Genomic DNA, 21,726 nt, shown 5'->3' with positions numbered 1-21,726 from the left:
GAGAGGCAGGGAGGCGATGGGAGAGTCGGGCATGCAGACGAGAACATCGCCTTTCGTGAGCGAGCTCAACACTCTCCGCCTGTCGCTCTCGTCTCGTTCGATCAGCTTGCCTCGGATCATCAGGACCAGCCCCTCCTCGTGGAACTTGTTTGACAACGCCTCTTCTTTGTGCAGGCGGATCACCTGCGCGCATCGGAAGAGAATCGCACGCATCTTGTCGTCAAACGCCTCAACCAGATGCTTCGATGACCGAACTACGTTACACAGCGCCTCGCAGTCGCTGTAGGAGCGCTCCTCCGGGCTCTTGAGGCTGGATCGGTTCACGTCACTCCTCTCATGCCGTCCCAGCAACAGCTTGCATAGGTTGTCGACATCCTGCGGAGTGAACTTCTTGGTGGAGTCGGTGAACAGCTGATCTCTGAACTCTCGGACTTGCACGCGATGGAGCACGTGCTCTCGTCGGATGAAGGAAGCTTGACGCTCTTTAGATGCCGGGGCCTTGGCCTGAGACTCCAACGCGGTCTGCGAGGGCACCGGCACTAGCTCGCGATGAGTCACAAGGGGGTGGTACAGTTGTCGCCTTCCCCTCGACGATCGAGCAGTTCGAGGAGTCGACGGCGAGTCTCTCGCATGGCGCTGCTTGTCGTAGTCGGAGAACAAACTCACCAGGTTGAGCTTCGGTCTTGTTGGCAGAGGGCGCCAGTCCGGATGTTTCTGCGCACGACTACCAACTATCTGATCGTGCTGAGGTACAGAGGCAAGGATGTTGGCTGTAGCTGGCCTCCTCCTCGCCTCTGACTCCTCCATTGTTGATGAGAGCGGTATTCAGCCTGAACGATCAGTCGCAATCGACCTCCCTCGCCTACTGAAACCTCTCATGCACAGAAAGCTTCGCTCTCACAAGACTCCGTCCGACAGTCTGCAGCGCCTGATTGTCACATCATGACCTGAAGTGCCACACCATCAATCTGTGACAAGCTTTGGTTTGCTGAAAAGACGGCCTGAGAAATCGCCGCAGCTGAAGGCGGAAGTTACTGAGCCTTGACACAGGCTCCTACCTGCCGTACCTCAGGCTCTCATCAAGGCAAGAGTCCTGCAGTCCGCATGGACGGCATTGAAGGAAACATGATGTTGGGGGAGACGTTGGCGAGTACGGTACTACAGTAGTACCCTAGATACCCTAGTACCCGGTAACGCCATCGGGGCCCGATCGCCCTGCCCGGGCAGAGTGACTGAAAGGATTCTCCTAGGACTGTGAAGAAATAAAATATTTATATAACAGTGACAACTTGTTACGATTAATATATTTAAGTAAAGTTTCAACGTACAACATTGCTCATTAGATTTTAGGGCAAAAGGAGGCTGGGGGGGGGGGGGGGGGTGATGAGAGGCTGATTGTAGATGTGTGTGCATGCATGATCACCCCTTGTGGTATGAGATAAGTTTTTATCAACAAAGTACCCCACCCTTTTACCCAAGAAAATAATAGATTGCGATGCCTTTTCCTGTTGGGCGCCACAGCTAGCAGGTAGTGGCGCAATCTGAGGAAGGGTGGGGGTAGGTGCAAAGAGGACACTTCACAGTGAAATGGTACAAGAACGGGTACAAAATGTGGTCAAAGAAGGGGTGTCGAAGAGAACCGAACATGGAAGACAGGGTGGTACATGGGTACCTTTATAAGTGTATTATTTTCTGGTAGTGAGTTATTTCTTGGTACCAAAAAACCGACGAGCAGTACAACGGAAGTGTATAGATAAACTAATTTTGCCGGTAGGGCTATAAAAGAGCTTGTATTTCATATATGTTGTGCAAATTGTGTTATGTGATTTTGAATGAAAATATGAGACCCCAAAATATTGATCGAAACTATCAAAACCACCTTATGGGTCGCAGAAACGTGCGGAGGACGGGCATGTTGCGCAGCGTCACGTGGCCATCGGTGCAGGAAGAGGGGAGAAGATGTGAGGAGAAGGAGGAACTGAAGTGATGAGACGTGAGGAAAGAAGAGGAGAAGACTAGCAGAGCTCCATCCGAAGTAGTTCAAGTTTGTCTGCTTCCCGAAATCGCTGTTTCATTATCAGAGCAACCTTCCTATGGTACGCCTTCACAATTACCTGGTGCTCATCATGTATTGGGAACTTCTACCTGAACGCAGGTCATAGGTCAATAGATAGTCACACGAAAGGTGTTTTAAACCTGATAGGTGATGATGTAGAAAATGTCGTGTTTTCAGGTGTGATCATTCTGTTGAGTTACTTTCTCTACACATTATGGCACAACAAACTTTTGTTGAGCTTATAGTATGTCTCTGCCCTCCCTGACTTAGTCTCGCAATCTCTTTGTGATTCATCACTTCTTAGCTAATAGTGGTATGAATATTGGGTTATTTATTTTTGTTGTTTGGAAAACGTCTTTTCCAAATTCCACTGTTTCCCAACGCATAGAAGTAATGCATGAGATTTACATTTACTCAAAGATTAATTGCTTGCCAAGGAAATGTTACTCTTATATGCACCGGATCTTATGTTCAGGGGACTGATTTTTCATGCTTGCAGCAAAACGCAACTTTGACCATCCTGGACTCATTGCGAAGCTGCTAGCTCTCAACGAAAGGTGGATTGCGGTTAGTCTGCGGGAGAAATGGCGGGCCGTGAGACCTGATGAACATCATGGCAGGTGCCTTATTGGATGAGCATTGAGGCACTGCCAAAGCGCAAGAAACCGCCATAACTTGGAGAACGTGACACTACTCTCCTCCCGTCTTCGCCAAGCTCAACCCTGGCTTGTCGTTGAATGCATAAAGTGCTGCGAGGATGCACCAAAGCGTGATCACTCCCGTGAGCATCGTGGAAACACGTGGTTGCAAGTTCGTCATCTTTGATGCCCCCAATGACGCAAATCTGCCCATGTATCTGCAGGCGAGTTACTGCTCCTCTTGCTTGCCCAGACTGAATGATTGTGCTGATGCTTTTGGGCTGCAGGAATTGACGAAACTCAGTGTAGCGCATGTCGTTCGAGTGTGTGACCCCACGTATGGTACACGACCGCTCGAAGAGGCCGGCATCGAAGTTCATGTGAGAGACTTGGCTCGTTGTCTCTCCCGCTCACTTCGAGCAGGACTGGCCGTTCCCTGACGGAGACCCTCCGCCAGACAACATCATCTCCAAGTGGCTGGTGGGAGAAGGAGGAGGCCCTGGGTGTGTGGATGTTTGACTTGAGGTCAATCGCAGGGGCTGGTGAAATCGACTTTTGTTGACAAGGCGGACCCGCCGAAAAAGAGTAAGCAAGCAATGAAAATCTCCTCCCGCTGCAGCTCACGCTCGTCCTTCAGGCATCGGTATCCATTGTGTGGCCGGTCTTGGGAGGTAAGAGATGGATCCTCTGCGCACGAAGCTGCTGTACACCTGTTCCCTCCCACATGCCCTCCTGCTGTACACCTTTTCGGAGCGGCTGATGATGTGTACAGGGCCCCAGTGTTGGTTGCGATAGCACTGATTGAAAAAGGAATGGACCCTCTAGATGCCGTGCAGGTAAGAGCGTGTCTGATAGCCTCTCTCTGTCCTCACTTGCGGGCAAAGACCATCCGAGGAAGGCGGAGAGGCGCTATCAATGCGAAGCAGCTCAGTTTCCTCGAAAGTTACAAGAGGTCATCAAACTTGGAAGGGTCGTCTCTTCGTTGATGTTGCTAGCAGGAAGAGCAAGAAGGACTGCTGCGTCATGTGAGGGGCAAACAGTCTCATATTTGATTGAAATTATTCAACTTCATGTTTACATGTCTTTGGAATCAAGAAAAACACGTCTCAGTGAGTCCACAGCTTCGTATTTATGCTACCAAGATTCAGCAGCTCTCATATGTATACTTGCAAGTTGCGGAGGATGAGATTTCAACACTTTTAATCTTATCTATGCTCCGCGTGGACGACAGACAATACGAATGCCTTTGGGGTTCGACCAGCTCGCTGCTTGCTGTGCCTCCTCGCTCGGAATTCTTCCCACATGCTCTGCAAAGCTGTCAGCAGTCGATGCTACCATTGTCGCAGGGGCTCACATGGAACATGCTCTCCAGACTCCTCGTGTGTGTCTCGCTCCCCACCCTCGCCCCCTCCTCGTGCATCTGCCGCGCCTCCTGGCTCTTCCACCTCGAGATCACTTGCGCTCCCCGCTGTCCCCCCCTCAGCGCTCGGCACCCTCCTCGAGCACAGACTCCACCTGACTGGCCAGCTGAATGGCCAGCTGTTGATAGTCGTGGAGATCCCTAGCGATAAAGACGGAGCCATTGAGAGCGGACGCCATGGAAGCGCCGATCCTCGAACTCGCTCCCTCCCCTGGGATGACCAGCGATGGAACCTGTCACTGTCACTCCCTCCTCTACGTCACCAAGTTCAGTGATACCCCGGCCCAGAAGACATCTGCTAGGGTCGAGTGCCCACCGAACCTTGGGGTGTCCTGGAGAGACTGAGGGAGGGCGAGGATGAGGAGAAGCGTACAAGGAACAAGTCCGCTAGCCTGTGCCTTGCAAGATGCTTCGAGCGATCGGGAATCCTGATCCGGGGGTCAGAGGACGTGGGAGAGGGAGAGAGGGGAAGGAGGACGAGCGATCCACTGATTGGCCTCACCGTCCAGCGAAGATGATCGACGCATTAGACACCCCCAGCCTTTCGGCATGCCTTAGGAGATTCTCTTGCACCCGAATGTGAAAGCGTCGGAGCCATAAAACACTCCGAGGAACAGCCTTGAGCACCTTCATCCAGACCTGAACGACGTTCACCACCCCAACAAGGCCTTCACGTGCGCACCTCGAAAACATCCGGCTTGATCTTGAGGTTCCTGTTAAAGCACGCAAAGATGAAGGACGTCTGGCCTCTTGCGATTCCCACGTCCTCGTACGAGGGCCTGCAGGAGAGTTAGGGGATGGACGTCAACTCAAGGTCAGCGCAGCACGTGGAGTCGATCGCCTGCCGCGTGTTGAAGGGATAGTAAGTCACGGGCAGGTACGCAAAAGTCTCCGAGTGCGCGTAGCTCTGCGATTCCTCAGCCTCTACACAAGGCAGCAGCCGCGGTCGGCTCAGTCACCATCTCGGGGGGGGAGGCCTTGTGGTCTGACAGGAAGTAGTCGACAAACGACGCCCCTGTCGTGCTCCCGTAGCCTAAGAAGGAGATGATGACGGGGGTGGGCCTGAGGCTCAGGGCGCTCAATCGCGTCCCTCCTGTGTGCCCCGAGAGGTCTACAAGGATGTGAATCTGCATTGATCCTGACTCAGGGCAGGAGGAGAAGAACAGAGCAGGAGGCACCTTGAGAGTGTTAGTGATAGTTGCTGCAAGCTGCTCGTCGCGCATCGGGTTGACATCGACCCACTTGTTCACGTACGACTTGATCTCCTGTCCGTGCACTCCGACATTTCCAGCAAAAGTGTTGAGTACGACGACTCTGATCCTGCACAAGGTTGTCGCAAACAGGACTAAAGTGACGACCTTGCTCACCTCTTGTTGACCATGTGCTGTCTGAAGACCATCAGCATCTGATGGCTCACTGCATGGCCGCGAAGATCCCCGCTGATGTATCCGACAGAGAGAGCCTTCTTCTGCCTCCTCCGTCAGCCCCTTCATCACTGCAACACCAGCCGCCCTTGTCCCCTACCGCACTCGGAGGCTTCATGGCGCCTAGGAAGGGATTCTCCCTATGGACTCCTGAGGAGTAGAGCAGCGACCAGGCCTTGGCTCTGCAGGAGGGTGATCGAGAGCTCAAGGCCAACATGGCAACTGACATGGAGAGTTGAGTGAGAGGGTCTACGTCCTGAGAAACGGCCGTGAGAGGCTGTAGCGAGGTCTGAGCGGCCCCTCCCTGCTGCAGCTGCCTGTCATGTATGTCAGCGGCAGCCCTGCTGCTGTTGTGTTAACCTCTGGACGACGTTCATCAGCCTTGAGAACTCTTCCTCCCGTCCCTCCCACACGCACAGCCACTCTCGGACCTGCCACAGCAGGGAGGGCCATCAGACAGAGGAAGAGGAGGAATAGGACGAGGCTTGCCTTGTACAAAGATCCCATGGTGTTCTCGTGCGCTGGATCGATCCTGGCGGCGAGGAGGTAGAGCTGCAGAGCCATTAGGGGCCGGTCCCTCCCTTCCAGGTTGTGCCCATAGTTGATCAGCATATTGCAGATCTGCCGTGGGGTCACGGCTGAAGCACGGGCTGTACGACAGTCTTCACCATGTTCCTCGTGTTCTGGCTCATCCTGGTCCTCTTGCTAACGTCGTCAAGTGCTGCTTCTGCCTCCGTCAGGATCGGATGCTGCGGGTCGTCGGCGCTCCTGATGCGAAATAGCTGGGAGATTCTCGTGAACGAAAGAGACTTGGCAGCCTCTACGTTGGATGGATCCAAGAGGAGAGCCTCCTTGAGCAAGGAAATTTTCAGCTCCTCCCTGTCCATACCGAGTGCGTTCGCTTCTTGAAGCAAGTGATTCGCATCCCTTGCCATGGTGGCAGGACCCATCAGCGACGCGAACACGAGCACCAAGATATGGGATCGGCATCGCCGCATGCAAGTTACCCAGCACTTGCCACACGTCATTTCATGCCACCCTGTTATGGTGTAAGTCTGATACGAGATATTGTTCGCTTTTCGCTCCTTCTCTCCCCTCCTCCTGTTGTGCTGTTCTTTTCATCTCCTACTCCTACTCCTACTCCTACTCCTACTCCTACTCCTACTCCTACTCCTACTCCTACTCCATCTCCATCTCCATCTCCATCTCCAATTCCTACTCCTACTCCTACTCCATCTCCATCTCCTACTCCTACTCCTACTCCTACTCCTACTCCTACTCCTACTCCTACTCCTACTCCTACTCCTACTCCTACTCCTGTTCTACTCCTGTTCTACTCCTACTCCTGTTCTACTCCCCTCCTCTCCTCTCCTCCTCTTCTTTCCAGCATGTTCTCACATTTTCCCTTCTGGACTGATCGTCGTGCATCTCGTACCTGCGAACTTTTTGTAGCCGAGAAATATTACGAGTCCCCCTCAGTCTTCACCACCCCTACCCATTTTTGGCACCCCACAACCAATTTCACGACCCCCATATTCGATACTAAAGACCCCCTACTTTATCAGTCAATTTTACCAGGTGGACTACCCTAGACCCTCCAGTTCGCCCCTCAGCCGCTCCTCTTCGCGCGCCCACAAGGTTTGATGCAGACTTTGTGTGGCTTGCTGCAGCCGCTTCCTGCTCCTTCCCTCCCCCTTCCCCTCCTTCACTTACATCTCTTCCCTCCCTCCCCCTCCTTCACATCTCTTCCCTCCCTCCCCCTCCCTCACTTTCATCTCTTCCCTCCCTCCCCCTCCTTCACTTTCATCTCTTCCCTCCCTCCCCCTCCTTCACTTACATCTCTTCCTCCTTCCCCTCCTTCACTTACATCTCTTCTCCCCCTCCCCCCCCTTCCTGTGTCCCCCATTTTTTTCTTCCCCTACCCCTTGTCATAGCTCACCCTTTCCTTTCCTTGACCTTGAAGCGTCCGACATGGTGGTCCTTGCCCTTGTCCTTGTGCTGATCCTTCCCTGTCATCGCCCATCCCAGACTCTGTGTTTCTCTCATCTTCAGAACATCTGGATTCTCCTTCCTTCCCTCTATTTTCCTTCGAAGCGCTTCATTTTATCCTCTTTACCCTGGTTTCTTTCCTTATCTCCTCACTTGTTCCAACACGTTGCCCTGCCAACTTTCGTTCATCACTGCTCTACTTGCTGTTAGTTCTGCAAATTGCGCAAAGCAACTGCCTTGTCATTCTCCGGCTCCTCCGGCTCTACCTGCACTTGTTTTGAGAGGAATCTCATCTTCTAAGAAGTTTTTCTTGTGTGCACTTTGTTGGTTTGATAATCGATTTCATTGAGCGCATTGTTGAATCCTTGAATTTTGATCATCTTTTTCTGGTTGTCAAAACAGTCATTCCCCACTGAAAATGTGAAGCTTGCCCAATCTGAAACTGAACTTGGCAGGATGGAAAAATACTTGAAGATAGAAAAAATTGGCGAGGGAACGTATGGGGTTGTCTACAAAGCGCGGGACAGACAAACCCAGGCGATCATTGCCTTGAAGAAGATTAGGCTTGATGCGGAAGACGAGGGAGTGCCGTCGACTGCAATTCGAGAGATTTCTTTGCTCAAGGAGCTTCAACATCCCAACATCGTGCAGCTGAAAGACGTCGTCCATAGCGAGAACAAGCTACACCTTGTGTTCGAATTCCTTGAACACGACCTCAAGAAGCATATGGATGGGTACAACGCGAACGGGGGCATGCCTGCTCAGATGATCAAGTCGTATGTCTACCAGATGCTGCAAGGAATAGCCTTCTGCCATGCCCACCGGGTGCTGCATCGTGACCTCAAACCTCAAAATCTCCTCATCGACAGGTCGGGGATGCTGAAATTAGCTGATTTTGGTCTAGCACGAGCGTTTGGTATCCCCGTCCGCACGTACACGCACGAGGTGGTGACGCTGTGGTACCGCGCGCCTGAGATCTTGCTTGGCTCGAAGCATTATTCGACCCCCGTCGACATGTGGTCCATTGGCTGCATATTCGCTGAGCTGGTCATGAAACGGCCTCTCTTCCCTGGAGACTCTGAGATCGACGAGCTCTTCAGGATCTTCCGAGTCCTCGGAACCCCCAACGAGGAGGGTTGGCCGGGAGTGACGCAGCTGCCTGATTACAAGCCTTCCTTCCCTCACTGGAACGCGAGGCCTCTAGCGGAGGTCGTCACTGGGATGGACGGACCTGGGCTCGACCTGCTCTCACAGACTCTGATCTATGAGCCTTCTCGACGATGCTCGGCCAAGGCAGCCATGCTGCATCCTTACTTTGATGGTCTGGACAAGAGCAATCTCGCCACTCAATGATGGTGAAATGACTTCTTCTGCTCCATGTGGCTATGGCTGCCATGCTTGTCTTTAAGATTAACCCCATGGGGAATTGGGTTGGAGGCTTGCTACCTTGAGCACTTCCTTTTGTACACTCCGTGCTGTTTCTGTCTAGCGAGTAAATGACATGTTTTACGTTAAATGCGCGTTATGCGCTTGTGGAACATCTTCACTCTTACATCCGGCTGAGAGCATCTATATCATTCTTTGAGGCGCTTCCTCCTGCCCCTGCCTTGCCCTCTTGATCTGCAATCTTCGGATCCTCACCTCCAGTGGCTCCAGCCGCTCCTGCGCGAGCGAGTCAATCGAACCTTCAAGGAGAGGCTGCGGCACCTGAAGCTGCCGGAACTTCTCGCTCTGCCACCTGAAGCCTTCGGCCTGTAGGAACGAGTTAGAGCAGATCGAGGCAGGGAGAGCAGCTCCTGCCTTAGTCTCCGATGCCGGCGCTGCTCTAGCGGTACTCGTGCCAAGGAAGCGATGGCGGAGGGCCTGAACAGTGTACTTCTCACCAGTGCGAGGGCGGACGAAGAGGAGCGGGAGGGACTGAAATGGCGATCCCCATAGGAGCCGACGGCGGAAGGACAAGTCAAGGTGCTCAACGGGGATTTGGCCGACCTGAGAAGGAAATCACAAGGAGGGGAGAGAGGGGAGCAGTCTACCTGCAGCAGAAGGTCTCCTGGTCGCACGTGCGGCTGCTGGTACTTGGGATCTTCTTGCTGGACCCATCCTGGGCTCATGAGATGGCTCGCATCCTTGACAGCATAAGGATACTCGTCCTCGAAGTCGATTCCGAAGTCGCACTGGCCGTGCTCTTCATGGTAGACTTGACTGCTCAACCTTCGCTCGAGGTCCGCGATGCTCTTTCTGCAATCCAACGCCTGCAGCTCCTCCTCCCCCTCCGTATCTTCCCCGTCCCTTTCCCGCTCGCCGCCGAACAGGATGCTGCAGTTGTCCAGCAGCGTCTTGTTGTGTTCGGACGTTAGGTATCTCTCAGTGATCGCGCTCCCGGTCTTGAGCAAGGGCTCTTCCCTCTTGCTTGCCAGTATCCTGAGGTGGTTCGGATCATCAAACTTCAGCGTCCTCGCCCTCATCTCCTCCAACGTCTGCATCCTTTGCTGATGCTCCGCCTGTTGCCTTGCCACGTTCAGTCTCTCATCAAGCTCCTGCTCCTTCGGTACACCCTGCAGCACGAGTCACTCACGCACATCTTCATCCTCTCCTCTCTTCACCTCAGGTTCCATAAGACTCTGCTGACTTCTGGCACCGGCCTGCTGCTTCACCCTGACATATTCCAGCAAGACGTTTGCAGTTTCCTCCTGCTGGCCAGCTACTCGAGCTGTTGGGATCCTTGCTCTGGACTCTTGTACGCCCTTCGGGTGCCTTATCTTATCCCCGACGGACGTGTGAACGAAGCACGAGAAAGATAGCTTTCCTCGAAGATCACCTTCAAGGTTCTCTGGGAGCTCTTTCCGGTGAAGGTACTTGCTCTCTCCTTCACTCTGCATCTTCAAGACAGGAAGGAACAGCATCTGTGTCTGCACTCTCCTGCTTCCCAAGAAGACTGAGAGCTTGACCTTGATCCACATGCTGTCGTCCTCAACCCTTTGCAGGTCAACGCGCTCGAAACAGAACAGCTCGGAGAAGCCACAGGCGTTGGAACACGAGCTCGTCGGTCGACTCTTGACCTTCTGGTTGCAGAAGGAAACTTTGACACAGCAGCTCCACTCCTTCCTCTTCGCCTCGTTCTCAAACGGGGGGATCAATCGCACCTGAACTTCGGACAACCAGACTGATATCGCTTTCGGGGCTATTGCCGTTGTGTTGACGACCTTTGCCGGGATTTGCGCAGCCTCTGGCAAGTTCAGCTGGGCCTCGCTCAAGTTCGTGTTGAGATTCTCTTTCTCTGGCCTCCTCGGCGTCTCTTCCCAGTCCCAGGGATCGCTGGGTCTGAGGTCTACAGTCCTCTTGCTCAGCTCACGGACATGCTCAGAAAGCCTTCGAACTTGCGGGTCGTCTTCCTCCCTCGACAACATGGACGTCAGACGTCTGGCTGCCTCAACTGCCAGGCCTTCAAATCAGAACAAGGAGGTCTCTACCCTCTTTCTTTACCTGCATGTGTTCGCTCGAAGCCTCTCACGCCGCCACCCATGTTGTAGGCTTTCATGACAACCCGCTCGTGCCTGTCCAACAGGTCGTTCCCGAAGCTCTCGTCTCCCTGAGTCTGATCAAACTGACTCAGAGTTGATTCGCATCCTGTCCGCACATCGGAGGCAACTCGGCGGACAGCGTTGAGCCATGAAAGGCTGTCGACCGCAACTGCGTCCACGATCTTTTCATGTTGCCTCGTTGGGAGCTCCACTGGCAACTCCCTGGTTGGCTCCTGTGGCTGTCGAGCCGGACGATGAGTATCTTCCGTGTACTTGTAGCTTGCATGGCGAGTTCCCAACAGAGATATCACTTTCGGAGGAGCCCTCGGCCTTCCATCCTTGAACATCGTGGTTGACCTCCCCCTAGCAGGCGAGTCGTGCTGAGGGGTGGAGGAAGTTGACGTTCGTGATGCTTGTCCACTGCAAGAGAACCAGATCCTCTTCTTGGCGTTCTTCTCATGCTGTTCGTCTCTCTCCTCCTTACATTCCTCCCTCCCTCCCTCCCTCCCTTCCTGCTCGCGTCTGCTCGTTATTGCCATCATCGCGCTTCAGTTTGACTTGTCGGGTCCAACGCAGTTAGACGGGAAAAAAATGTGTAAAAGAGTTTTTTTATTTCAAAATATTTTAAGATTGCTAAGACCAAGCATCCAAGGTACAAAAGATGGTATCATTGAATTAATTTTTAACAAAACTTAAAATATAATTAGCTACAAATATTGGTAGTATTGAGTTTGATGAAAAATGTTTGTATTGAAATTCAAAACTTTTGGCTGCTACAAATCTGTACCACATGTTATTTATCTGTCGACCTATTTTCGCCACCCCTACGCAAGCCTGCAGGCAATGGTAGGGTAGTACCACCCACCATGTGAAAGATTTCAAAAAAGCTTTCGAGCATGGGGTGGGGGGTGGGGGTCTGTTTGAATTGCTTCCCCGCACGCCTCCCGCCATCCCCCGCGCTACAAATAATGGCACCGCAGACTCCCTGATGCTCTACCAGCTTCCTCCAACCTCCTGCTCCCTCACTCTCTGCCTTGTTTCAAGTCTCTCAATCCTGTCTGCACCTCCTGCTCTGACTTTGATTCGCGGCACTTCTGTTGCTAACCAATTCTCAGCTTATATTGTGCTCAAACAACCAATCGATAGATACCATGTACCTAAGCAGGGGTGACAAGATTTCATGCAGATTGTTTTCATATAGGCAGAGCGATGCAGTTTAGTGCATGTTTGTGCCAAATATCTGGCCTCGAACCGTGTTCTTTCAATCCCTCCATGTTACCTTCATTCGTTTACACAGTAACGTGTCCGCAATCTACTGCAGTGATGGTATCTTTTCAGCTTGATATGAGGTTAGAGTGTCAGAGCCGTGTATTTCACATGTGTACTCTCATTGTATGTTGTTATGTCATGATCAAGTTTCCCCAAAGAACTGGAAATTCATTGTAATCAGGATCCATGAAGCAGCACTGACCTTGGTATCAGATAACCAGTCCTATCACACTGATTTGGGTATGAGCTCTCCTTTCCGAACCCCAAAACCGCCGACCCGGAGTCGACGTGAAACAAGAAGTGCGAACAAAGCACAGCAGGCCAACCGGGGTGCAAAGGAAGAAGAAAAGAGCGTGGTCGATAGCCCTGGTACTTTGCGACTCTCCTCCTGCTTGACCTGATGGCGTCTTGTAAGGCGCGTTGCAAACGAGCCCCGGAGGTCAGCTGAACATCCTCGAATGCACTCCGAACCGAAACATCACCCCTGGACAATCTCCCTTCCGAGAATGGGCGACTAGCAGCTTGGACTGTTTGGATAACGAGATGATGACCCCTGCTAGTGTGGAGAGGTCGATCTTGTCGCCTTCCTATTCGCAGATCCGTCCGGTCAAGATGTGAGCTGTCGGGCGTCTCTGTGCTCCTCCTCTGACCCTTTCTCTCTCAACCAGAGACACGTCTCCTCTGCAAGAGCATGACTCCCGCTCCAACGATGTTCTCTCCATGTCAAAGAATGCTAGCCCGATCACGCACGTCGATCAAACATCTGCCTTCGAGATGAAGATCGGATCTGTGAGTGCCCTGATTGTTAGTGTGTTTGCTGATGCTGTAACCATCAAGGAACTCGACAAGACGGCCTCCAACACCTTGGTGAAAGTGCCCATCAAGCTCGCAGAGGATTTGGCATTCATGCAGACTCGTCGACCAAGGCTTTCCATTTGCGATTTGTTCTCATTCGACATGAACAAAGACGTGGTGAATGTGCAAGGCTTCGAAACTCCTGCGATCGCATACAAGTAGTGAAATCTAGGTCGTTCTGTGCAGGAGCTGATGATGAGTGACAGGTACAAATCTGCTATAGTTCCAGCGACCCCATCACTCCAGACTCTCGACTACAAAGACAGGAATGCTGATCAGAGCGACTCGAGAAAGAAGGTCTGTTCTTGCAAGAAATCACGATGTCTTAAATTGTAAGTCTGTTTGGATGCATTTACACAGCTTACCTATCTATCTGCTAGATACTGCGAGTGCTTTGCCGCTGGAGAGATTTGCTCCGGATGCAAATGTGTTGATTGTGCGAATGATGGAGACCATGAGGACATGCGACTGCAAGCAGTCGATACAATCAAGCAAAGAAACAACAATGCGTTTGCTCCCAAGATTGTGGACGAAATCCAGCAAGACAAGGGAATGCATGCTCGCGGATGTCGATGCAAGAAATCGCACTGCCTGAAGAAGTATTGCGAATGTTACCAGTGAGTTTGTCGTGTGTCTTGCTACCGCTTCTGATTGCTTCAACAGGGCTGGAGTTCAGTGCACAGACAAATGCAAGTGCGAGGAATGTCAGAATCGAAAGGACTACGACTCTACTCCTCGGGATCACAAAGACATCGCCTTTCGTGTTGCTCCCATGTCAAGCAGCCGAAGCGCCTCACCGGACTCCAAATATGGCGACGCAGACAACCTCCTCTCTCCTCCTCGCAACAAGAAGCCACGTGTGCTGGACTTCAACTTGCTATCAACTCCCTCCCATACGACGGACTCAAACTTCCTGATGCATCAGGTCAAGCAGGACTCCCTTCTATGACTATCTCTACAATTCTAACCATGTCTGCTTCCAGGGTTCGCCAATCGATGCTTACGACGACGGTGACAGCAAGGGTAGAAGCGACAACTTCGGGGCCTTGATGTTTGGCAGCCCATCCGCTAGCTTCTTGAACATGGCGTGATTGATTGTGAAGCTGATTACTCTTCTTTGAGCGAAAGTTCAGAGAGGTGCGGTGAGGTCGTATGATCCGATATGATTGTGTGGTGCTTGGTATCTCTAGGACACAACAAGATGTAAGATTATTAATTCTTTTGATCTTCTTTGCCTCATAACGAATATGAAATGAACTTATTGGGACAAACAAACCTGCCTCCTGCTATCGAAACATCCTCGCCGCTGCGTTGGCTTTCTTGGCACACTTGATTGCGTAATTGTGATGCCTGGAAACAACAAAGACTCAGTGATCTATCCTCTTCCTTCCATACGTCACCCTCTGCTGCATCGGAAGAGACGATGAAGCCTGCAACAGTAGTCACAAGACCCACATGCTCCATCACCAGCTACCTCGTCGCCTCGTCCCGATCTCCCACGACCTGCCCGCCAAAGGTCTCAGCGATCGTCTGCTCCTCTCTTCCTCCTCTTCACCTTCTCTATCTCCTCTTGCTCCGCACAGAAGAACGCTCCGAGCCTCCGAAAGCTGTTCGCTCAACCCCATGAGAGTCGCTCGTCTCCCCGCACCTCCTCGACTCACTGCTTCAACACCTTGTCGCTCGCCGGTTTCTGCATTCCTGGAAGTTGTAGGACCAGCTCTGACGCCCTGCCACGAGACGAGTGAGGGGAGATGCTGGCATCAAGAGAGCGATGCTGCACAATGAAGCGCTGACGGGCCTCCGGTGCTCCACCTTCAACCTCGATGCGATTTGTTTGTCCTTCAGGGACGGCGGCGAAAGTTTTCTTAGCAGGTATGCGACAAACCCGTCTGCGTCAGCCACCTGATGGGCGGAGCGACAAGCAGGTAGTAAGGAAGCAAAGGGCACATGAGAGCATGACAGACCGGAATGACTTGTATGTCGTGCTTGACCACAAACAAATACTGCGCCTTTGAAATGGTTGAGCTGGTGTCGACCGACTTGCTCTTCTCGATACAAATCGCTGCCGACTTGTGCCTTTGCTCACAGTAAGACCACAGACAGTGAGGAAACACAGCAGACCTCCTTATCTCGTCCACCCTCCCCTTGAGGCTCCTCTCCAACCCAGGGTTGCTTGTCGCGGTTTCTTTGCCAACGTTCTCGTTTCCCTTCCCCTGGTGGCTGAACCAGACGGGGTTCTGTAGCTCTTGCTGCATCATCCTGTCGAAGCTCTCAAGCTGTCTAGCTGGCACGTACATGCATGCCAGGTCTCCAGGCAGGACCACATCCAGGTAGGGGTTGTTGCTCTCCTTGTATGTCACCCTTGCTCCTTTCAGCGCGTTCACTACCGAGTCACCCAGCAACCCGCAGCGAACTATCGTTTCCTTCGCTCGTCCTGCCACGTCCTCACACAGGAAGTCACCCTCGTCATCCACTGCTCTTGCTTCCCCGCGCTTCCCCGACATGCTCCAGCTGGTTATGCTTGAGCCATCTGCGTTCGCTCTACTTGACCACCCGCACACGCCTTTTTGAAACTCGGGGTCCGAGCCTGGGGCGGCACGCCGCTACCACGGTTCAACGGTTAGCCTAGTAGTACGGTCAGCCCGGCCAGTGCCACACTGGCAGGCTGAGCCATCGGAGGCTGTTACGGTACCGTTCAACGGTTGGGTCACGTGCCCGGCCCGGGGCGGCGCCGCGGCACGGCCGCGGAACTCGTTCGGCCGCCGCCGCGCGCCATCGGATGACCAGAGTCCGGCTTCAACTTAGAGACTCTGAGCCTCGGAGTGCGAAACTGAAAACTTACAAACAACTCAACTTCCGGGCTCAGCCGTGTCTTGGGTTACGAGAGAGTTTTGTTAACTTATGCCAGTGACTCACCGAGTCAGCCGGGCGGCCGCATGACAGTGATGTGACTGGCCGCCCGGCACTGTCGGACTCTGAGTATGACGCGGCTATGCGAGACCGTCCCCGGGGCCGGCTCCGCCGCCGCTGTGCCGCACTGCTCAGCGGCGGGCCCGACACTCAGTGATTGTCCTCGTACTGCTTTTTAACTTAACTTTGACTAAACAAGCGTGACTGTCACTTGTGACAGTGACGCGGCGGGCCGCCTCGCCCCGGGCCGGGCCTGGCCGGCCGCGCGGCGCCCTGTCAGTGTGCCGGTGCCGACTCAAAGCCTGTTTCGGCCAGGCTCAAATGCTCGGTAGACCCTCATACCACACGCGCCTGTGATTGCTATGCAGCAGGCTATGCAGCAGGCTATGCAGCTGCTATGCCGATACTAAGCTGCAGCTAGAAGCAGGGGAGGAAGAAAAATCTCTATCAGAAGAAGTGAGATGATGAAGGGAAGGGGATACGCCAGGGAGGCCATCAGGAATGAGAATGGGAGCCAGGGAGAGAAGGTGAAGGTTGGTACGGCAGACGAGATGGAGGAGGCGCTGACGGATGAATGAGGTTGTCGATTGCGAAAGGCGTTTCACTGACCAGAACTTGCTATCAGGTCTCGATGATTGAATGTTTATGTATCATAGAGAAGGATAACTTCCCAGCATTGCTGAGAGTCTACTCAGGAGGGAAAGACCTGAACAAGTATCACTACATGTGTTATTGTGCCATAGACATCTTCGAGGAGAAGGAGCAAGCGGCGCGCGCAGGAGGGGTTGGTAAACAGGTGGATTCGTACCTCGGTACGCTGTATCCTGCTCAGGAGCACAAAATCCATGGCTACATAACAAACACGGGGGTGAGAATGGTGATGATACTGGACGAGAAAGATGGCAAGGATGGGAGCTTGGTCAAGGCATTCTTCAAGAAGCTGCACAGCTTACATGCTGAATGTGTTTCGAATCCTTTTCACCGGGATGGTCAGCCGATCGTTTCCAAGAAGCTGGAAAGAGATCTAGAGGCCCTTGTACGCCTATGGAACTCTGACGCGTTCTCACTGAGATGAAGGGGGCGTTTCTTGTTGGTTGAGAGGGACGCGAGCGGTTGGGTGGGTATCTATCATGAAGCGATCGATGCGGGGAGCAGAGGAGGGAGGGAAGGAGATAGAGCATGCGTGTTGTCCTTCAAGTCAATGAATTGTGTATAACTTGTCAGAGGTCTTCCTTGTCCTATTGTACAGGTTCCGGTGGGTTGTCTGCCTCCGAAGCAGGGGTGCTCACAGTGCTACGATGCATCGGGCGAACGGTCCAAGTGGAGCCCAGGATACCTCCGACAAGAGCAGGAGGAGGCTTCATGGTGGTGGTGGAGGACGATTCTAATGCAGGCGCGATGTCCACTAGCACCTGAATGTAAATCAGCATACACACACCCCACCCCCCCTCTCCGTCCTCCTCTACCGGTGCATCTTGGAGCTGGGGATACTGCTGCGACTCGATCTGACGGGGAGAGCGCTGTACATCAGATTCAGCAAGATCTCTACGAGGATGGTTCGCCACCTGTGCAAACTGTCTGAGTTCACGGGCTGTATTCGAGCCGTCTCCCAGGCTTTCCGACACGACGCTGAAGGCAGGCAGTTAGCGCTCCATCTCACAACGCTGGGGCTCTAAGTGCCTGCAGAGAAGGTGAATGCCCTTGGAAGTGTACTGCAGCTGGCTCTGAGTCTCGTCGAGCTTGTTTCCAGGCGCTGAAACTTTGGTCAAGGGGCTGTGGAGCACAACGGGTGAAGGTTGTTCACAAACCCATTACCTGCACTCGCTGATCGACAGTCCGAAGGTTGTCTCGCACGCCAATCACTTCACCCTGCACTTCGCCAACCTGTTCAACACTTCAGAGGCAGCAAGCTCTTCAAGAGCTAAAATGTTGCCTGGTCATGAATCTGGTGCTGGATGCCCAAGAAACGCTTCTCGACGACTTCTTGAAACTGTTCCAAGGCCTAAAAACATGTGACTCGCGCTCAAAAATGCTCTGCCCTGCGGTACTTGATGAGCTGTTGTGCGGAAATCATTCAACTTGATGCTCAGTGCTTCCTGCAATGCAGGAATAAGATCACATATAGATAATCGCGCTCGAGGTCAACCTGGGCTGTCTTCATTGCCTCGACTGCTTGAGAAAACCTTGTGCTCGAAACCCACTGAGATGCAAGAGTTGGCAACAACACCTCATGCCGTCCTTATTGATGTACCTGCAGATCTGCTAGAGAGTATCCCTTCCACTTCATGTAGTAGTACACTCCCGCTCCTGTTCGGGCAAGCCGTTGGAAACACAATAAGCAAGTTGGGTCACAGCAGTACCAGGTAGAATGAGATATATGATCCGCGAAAATGACCAAGAGCTTCCACTCTGTACGATGACTGTCCCTTGGTTGGATCTTGACATCATCATCCGCATTTCTTGAGCCAGGTTGTCCACTTTCCGATCCAGCCCTGAGCCATCAGAACCACCGTTGGTTCTCATTCCTAGAATAGCCTGGGAGCAGACATTACAACCTTTCTTGCTCGTCCGAGAGAGAACCTGAAGCAACTGCTTCGGTACATCGTCGAGGGAGTCCTTGTTTTGCCACAAGGCAGAACCTGACCAAATTTTCAACGCACCTAACAAGGCTGGGAAATGAAAACCTGCAGCTCCTCCCGTGAGGAGCAGGACCACCCTGCCTACAGCCTGCGACATGGGAACGCGATCTGAGTGCAAGGAGTCAGGCTCAGCAGGGAATCTTCGCCTTCAGTGAGCCATGTTGGCATCGATTCGTCTTTCTTCAGCAGTATGGGCTGCTGTCACATAGCAAATGGCTGCTACTACCCTGCCGTCACACTCTGCCTGCTGACAATACTCTTCTTTCTGCACAAACAAAGGCTAGGGTTCGTTGTAGCATCGCCGTCCTCTCATTGCTCCTCTGCTCCCGCTCTAGCATCCCCGCCACCCTCCCCCATTCTTGAAGGCCATGCGCACAACCATCTTTTAAAATCTCTTATTACGATTTAAAAGGGATTGCGCCAGAAAATTTCAATAATATATAATAGTAAGGGAACTTGAAATTCAAACTTGCCGGTTCCGATCGCCGGGCCCGTTCGGCGGACTCGACTGAGCGCGGCCCGGGCCGGGCTGCTCCCGGACTCCTGGACCGTTCCGAACTTCGGAATTCGGAAGTTCTGTGACGGTCGGACGGACTCAGAGAGTCCGCATCGCGGCAGGCTACGGTAATGGTAGTACGTACTATCACTGGCAAGTGGCAAGTTTTTTAAGGCTTACAAACAAGCCGTTCCTGACCGAGCCTTAAGCCTGACCCGGCGAGCCTTTAAGTTGCGCAGCTCCGAAGTTACTCAGTTATTCAAGCGGCATGCGATTTCCCGGCTTAGGCCTTACGAGAAGGAGAGTAAAACGATCCACCAGCTAGGAAAGTGCTCAGCATTGCAAGTGAATTGGCCGGCTATCAAACACGCATGATCAATGATAGAAAACGAGGCAATGAATGAGGCACCTGATCGAGTGGGACCATGTGTCCTGCATTATAAACCTGTCGGGATGAGTCAGTTCGCTCATACTTCTCTGCAAGTCCAGCACCTGAAGGAAAGTGAAGCCATCCACAGTTCTCGCAAGGCCCGCTTTACTTCCTCCCACCATCCATTCGTGATCACCCTCCGCATTGAAAGCGTCATGTCCGCTCCATGGCAGCCGCAGAGCCCATGCCTTGTTACCCAAGTAGTTGCAGATATAGTCCATCTCGCCCGCATAGATGAGAACCCTGAAAACCTCTCAACGCCATGGGACTGTTCAGCTTTGATCCAGCTCACCTTACACCGGCATCCAGCATCTCAGGGAAGACGGTCTGGAAATGGTGCATCCAGTCACTGTGGAATGCTGAGTTCACCTTGAAGTTGCACTCCTTCCACAAGTGTGGGCCAGTCCCCAGCTCGTTCAGAACCTGCGAAATCAGTTCAGGCGCGAACAGAGCATCTCAGCTCACCTTGGGGAGCTGGAAGAACTTGTTGATGTTTGAGAAATCGTAGCAAAGGGGCGGCGTCTCGCACCTCTGCCTGACATCGTAGAGGTTGATCCCTGTCATCTGCAGCACGACGGTTGGAGGCTTCCTTTCACCAACGAGTCGGTCGTACCTGAACTGGGCTGACCTGGGACAGTCCACAGATAGCAAAGGCTGTCTCGCAGAATGCGTCCTTGCTCTGACACAACTGGATGTTTGCTACACAGACGCTTGCGGCAGCTCGCATGGCGAGCTCTTCAGGCTTGCTCACCTGCGAGCATGAGATAAGGAACGAGCAAGCAAGTGTCATCACGCACGAGAGGATGCACGGGATTTTTCACGGCATACTCAGCATAATACTGATATCTGACAGAAGGATAAGTATTCAACACCCTTGCGCAGAAGAGCGCACTGAATCTCAGGCGCAGTCAAGCCGTTTCCTGCCGGCGTTTTAGAAGGGGCGAGCAAGTTTGAGCATGAAAGTGAAAGACAGTTTGGGGTGGAGGAGGAGCAAGAGGAGATTACCAACTCCGACTCCTTTGAGCTTCAACGGGATGTCCCTCTTGTCCTGCATCCCCTGCGGAAAAAAAAAAACTCACGGGTACCAGAGAAAACTTGTTCCCACCTTGAAAACTTGATAGGCAGTCGCTGGCACGAAATGTCCGCCGTATGACTCGCCAAAGATGAAGAAATCATTCTTGACATAATTTTTGTGCGCAGAAAAGAACGCCTGGGAGGAATTTCAGACCCTTATGTCTTTTAGTAAAGCTTGTTCCTGAAGAAAATTGTACATGTCCCGCGAAACTTCCTCCTCATTATGATCAAAATCCGAGTCTTCACCATAAGAGAAGCCCGTTCCTGCTGGCTGGTCTATATACAGGATTGAGGCATTGCTGTTCCATGAGAAAGGATTCTTCTTGGTTGTAAGGTCGTCTTGGATGGTACAGGGTCCATTCTCCCTGAACAGCGCAATCGCGCTGGAGCAGCCAGGCCCTCCGGTCATCCAGAGGATGACGGGATCGGTTGCAGGCTTGCTGCGAGACTCAAAGAACCAAAAGAAGTACATCTTCGTGGCTGAAAAAAGAACACCATTACGATGCTATGCCACACAGATTACACTACCGGTGGTGACGTTAAAGTAGCCGGCGTATTGCTTCACTACATCGCATAGCCCAGACACCTGAGCAGGCAATCAAGACCATCCTACTCGTATCCAGGTACGAACAGGCTTCTCTGCTAACGTGTACCCACGCGTACTCGCCACGACTTGGTAGCCCTGCGATCGCATCTGCGAATCAGGACAAACCACCTGAGACTTGACTACCTCGATAGGATGAGACTCAGGCTTGATGGGAACACTTTCAGCCATCATTGCCATCGTCATGATCATCATCGTCATCATCGACCATGAACTTCTCGCTGTGCCCTTCGGCACCCTCCGCATCCACTTCATTGCACTGTTTCTCCGCTTCGTTCCTGCCATGAAAGGGCAAGGCCTGACCAACTAACTAGTCAATTTGTTAAAATAGTAAAACTATCTTTAAAAGAATTAGAAGTTATATTTGCATGCAAAAAATCTTTATGTTGTACAAAAATTGT

The 21,726-nt window shown here is 52.6% G+C and overlaps 9 protein-coding genes across 9 annotated transcripts; 4 read left to right on the top strand and 5 right to left on the bottom strand.

Annotated features, from left to right (window-relative positions):
* Positions 1–2,553: 2,553 nt before the first annotated feature.
* On the top strand, positions 2,554–3,806 carry GUITHDRAFT_151543 (hypothetical protein). Its single transcript, XM_005836344.1, has 9 exons — positions 2,554–2,623; positions 2,677–2,918; positions 2,982–3,074; positions 3,118–3,174; positions 3,231–3,279; positions 3,332–3,365; positions 3,467–3,530; positions 3,579–3,646; positions 3,693–3,806. Exons 2-9 carry the CDS (start codon positions 2,814–2,816, stop codon positions 3,721–3,723), a joined length of 501 nt encoding a protein of 166 aa, XP_005836401.1. The 5' UTR covers positions 2,554–2,623; positions 2,677–2,813; the 3' UTR covers positions 3,724–3,806.
* Positions 3,807–4,173: 367 nt separating this feature from the next.
* Positions 4,174–5,247, bottom strand: GUITHDRAFT_67997 (hypothetical protein; the record flags this gene model as incomplete). Its single annotated transcript, XM_005836343.1, has 7 exons — positions 4,174–4,347; positions 4,393–4,446; positions 4,488–4,542; positions 4,617–4,753; positions 4,797–4,893; positions 4,942–5,021; positions 5,074–5,247. 7 exons carry the CDS (start codon positions 5,245–5,247, stop codon positions 4,174–4,176), a joined length of 771 nt encoding a protein of 256 aa, XP_005836400.1.
* Positions 5,248–7,983: 2,736 nt separating this feature from the next.
* GUITHDRAFT_67926 (hypothetical protein) lies at positions 7,984–8,880 on the top strand (the record flags this gene model as incomplete). The annotated part of the gene is made up of 1 exon (XM_005836342.1): positions 7,984–8,880. One exon carries the CDS (start codon positions 7,984–7,986, stop codon positions 8,878–8,880), a length of 897 nt encoding a protein of 298 aa, XP_005836399.1.
* Positions 8,881–9,076: 196 nt separating this feature from the next.
* GUITHDRAFT_104947 (hypothetical protein) lies at positions 9,077–11,395 on the bottom strand (the record flags this gene model as incomplete). Its single annotated transcript, XM_005836341.1, has 6 exons — positions 9,077–9,189; positions 9,235–9,279; positions 9,411–9,516; positions 9,561–10,082; positions 10,131–10,960; positions 11,011–11,395. 6 exons carry the CDS (start codon positions 11,393–11,395, stop codon positions 9,077–9,079), a joined length of 2,001 nt encoding a protein of 666 aa, XP_005836398.1.
* A 2,056-nt stretch (positions 11,396–13,451) lies between these two features.
* On the top strand, positions 13,452–13,884 carry GUITHDRAFT_43196 (hypothetical protein; the record flags this gene model as incomplete). The annotated part of the gene is made up of 3 exons (XM_005836340.1): positions 13,452–13,504; positions 13,553–13,789; positions 13,836–13,884. Coding segments are annotated over 3 exons (339 nt in total), but the record flags the coding sequence as incomplete, so codon positions are not given.
* Positions 13,885–14,458: 574 nt separating this feature from the next.
* On the bottom strand, positions 14,459–15,676 carry GUITHDRAFT_136083 (hypothetical protein; the record flags this gene model as incomplete). Its single annotated transcript, XM_005836339.1, has 6 exons — positions 14,459–14,522; positions 14,573–14,602; positions 14,647–14,675; positions 14,728–14,779; positions 14,834–14,899; positions 15,075–15,676. The coding sequence occupies 6 exons, from the start codon at positions 15,674–15,676 to the stop codon at positions 14,459–14,461; spliced, it is 843 nt and encodes a 280-aa protein (XP_005836396.1).
* Positions 15,677–16,713: 1,037 nt separating this feature from the next.
* GUITHDRAFT_67979 (hypothetical protein) lies at positions 16,714–17,157 on the top strand (the record flags this gene model as incomplete). Its single annotated transcript, XM_005836338.1, has 1 exon — positions 16,714–17,157. One exon carries the CDS (start codon positions 16,714–16,716, stop codon positions 17,155–17,157), a length of 444 nt encoding a protein of 147 aa, XP_005836395.1.
* Positions 17,158–17,270: 113 nt separating this feature from the next.
* On the bottom strand, positions 17,271–18,831 carry GUITHDRAFT_151542 (hypothetical protein). Its single transcript, XM_005836337.1, has 12 exons — positions 18,767–18,831; positions 18,663–18,721; positions 18,443–18,617; positions 18,334–18,389; positions 18,229–18,282; positions 18,131–18,178; positions 18,016–18,084; positions 17,898–17,966; positions 17,763–17,821; positions 17,648–17,711; positions 17,549–17,602; positions 17,271–17,494 (listed from the first exon to the last, which is right to left on the bottom strand). Exons 1-12 carry the CDS (start codon positions 18,816–18,818, stop codon positions 17,321–17,323), a joined length of 933 nt encoding a protein of 310 aa, XP_005836394.1. The 5' UTR covers positions 18,819–18,831; the 3' UTR covers positions 17,271–17,320.
* Positions 18,832–19,138: 307 nt separating this feature from the next.
* GUITHDRAFT_85780 (hypothetical protein) lies at positions 19,139–21,614 on the bottom strand. The gene is made up of 14 exons (XM_005836336.1): positions 21,452–21,614; positions 21,353–21,403; positions 21,250–21,307; positions 20,903–21,201; positions 20,753–20,857; positions 20,653–20,704; positions 20,540–20,567; positions 20,445–20,493; positions 20,261–20,398; positions 20,113–20,211; positions 19,940–20,070; positions 19,710–19,890; positions 19,627–19,662; positions 19,139–19,575 (listed from the first exon to the last, which is right to left on the bottom strand). The coding sequence occupies exons 1-14, from the start codon at positions 21,608–21,610 to the stop codon at positions 19,501–19,503; spliced, it is 1,461 nt and encodes a 486-aa protein (XP_005836393.1). The 5' UTR covers positions 21,611–21,614; the 3' UTR covers positions 19,139–19,500.
* Positions 21,615–21,726: the final 112 nt, after the last annotated feature.

This window comes from Guillardia theta (assembly GCF_000315625.1).
Source record: "Guillardia theta CCMP2712 unplaced genomic scaffold GUITHscaffold_18, whole genome shotgun sequence".
NCBI classification, from domain to species: Eukaryota; class Cryptophyceae; order Pyrenomonadales; family Geminigeraceae; genus Guillardia; species Guillardia theta.
The sequence above is the reverse complement of the archived record's forward strand: the minus strand, read 5'-3'. Positions and strand labels throughout refer to the sequence as shown.

Bases quoted from the DNA above. Each gene is read 5' to 3' on its own strand.
- GUITHDRAFT_151543 (XM_005836344.1), top strand. From the start codon at position 2,814: ATGCACCAAAGCGTGATCACTCCCGTGAGCATCGTGGAAACACGTGGT. The intron at 3,075-3,117 runs GTGAGAGACTTG...CACTTCGAGCAG, and splicing joins AGGCCGGCATCGAAGTTCAT to GACTGGCCGTTCCCTGACGG. The intron at 3,175-3,230 runs GTGGGAGAAGGA...GGTCAATCGCAG, and splicing joins ACATCATCTCCAAGTGGCTG to GGGCTGGTGAAATCGACTTT.
- GUITHDRAFT_151542 (XM_005836337.1), bottom strand. From the start codon at position 18,818: ATGTCGCAGGCTGTAGGCAGGGTGGTCCTGCTCCTCACGGGAGGAGCT. The intron at 17,967-18,015 runs GCAACATTTTAG...AGTGTTGAACAG, and splicing joins AGCACCAGATTCATGACCAG to GTTGGCGAAGTGCAGGGTGA. The intron at 17,712-17,762 runs GCACTTAGAGCC...GCCTGCCTTCAG, and splicing joins GGCATTCACCTTCTCTGCAG to CGTCGTGTCGGAAAGCCTGG.
- GUITHDRAFT_85780 (XM_005836336.1), bottom strand. From the start codon at position 21,610: ATGGCAGGAACGAAGCGGAGAAACAGTGCAATGAAGTGGATGCGGAGG. The intron at 20,705-20,752 runs GTGGGAACAAGT...TTTTTTCCGCAG, and splicing joins CTGCCTATCAAGTTTTCAAG to GGGATGCAGGACAAGAGGGA. The intron at 19,663-19,709 runs GTGCTGGACTTG...TCATCCCGACAG, and splicing joins ATGGCTTCACTTTCCTTCAG to GTTTATAATGCAGGACACAT.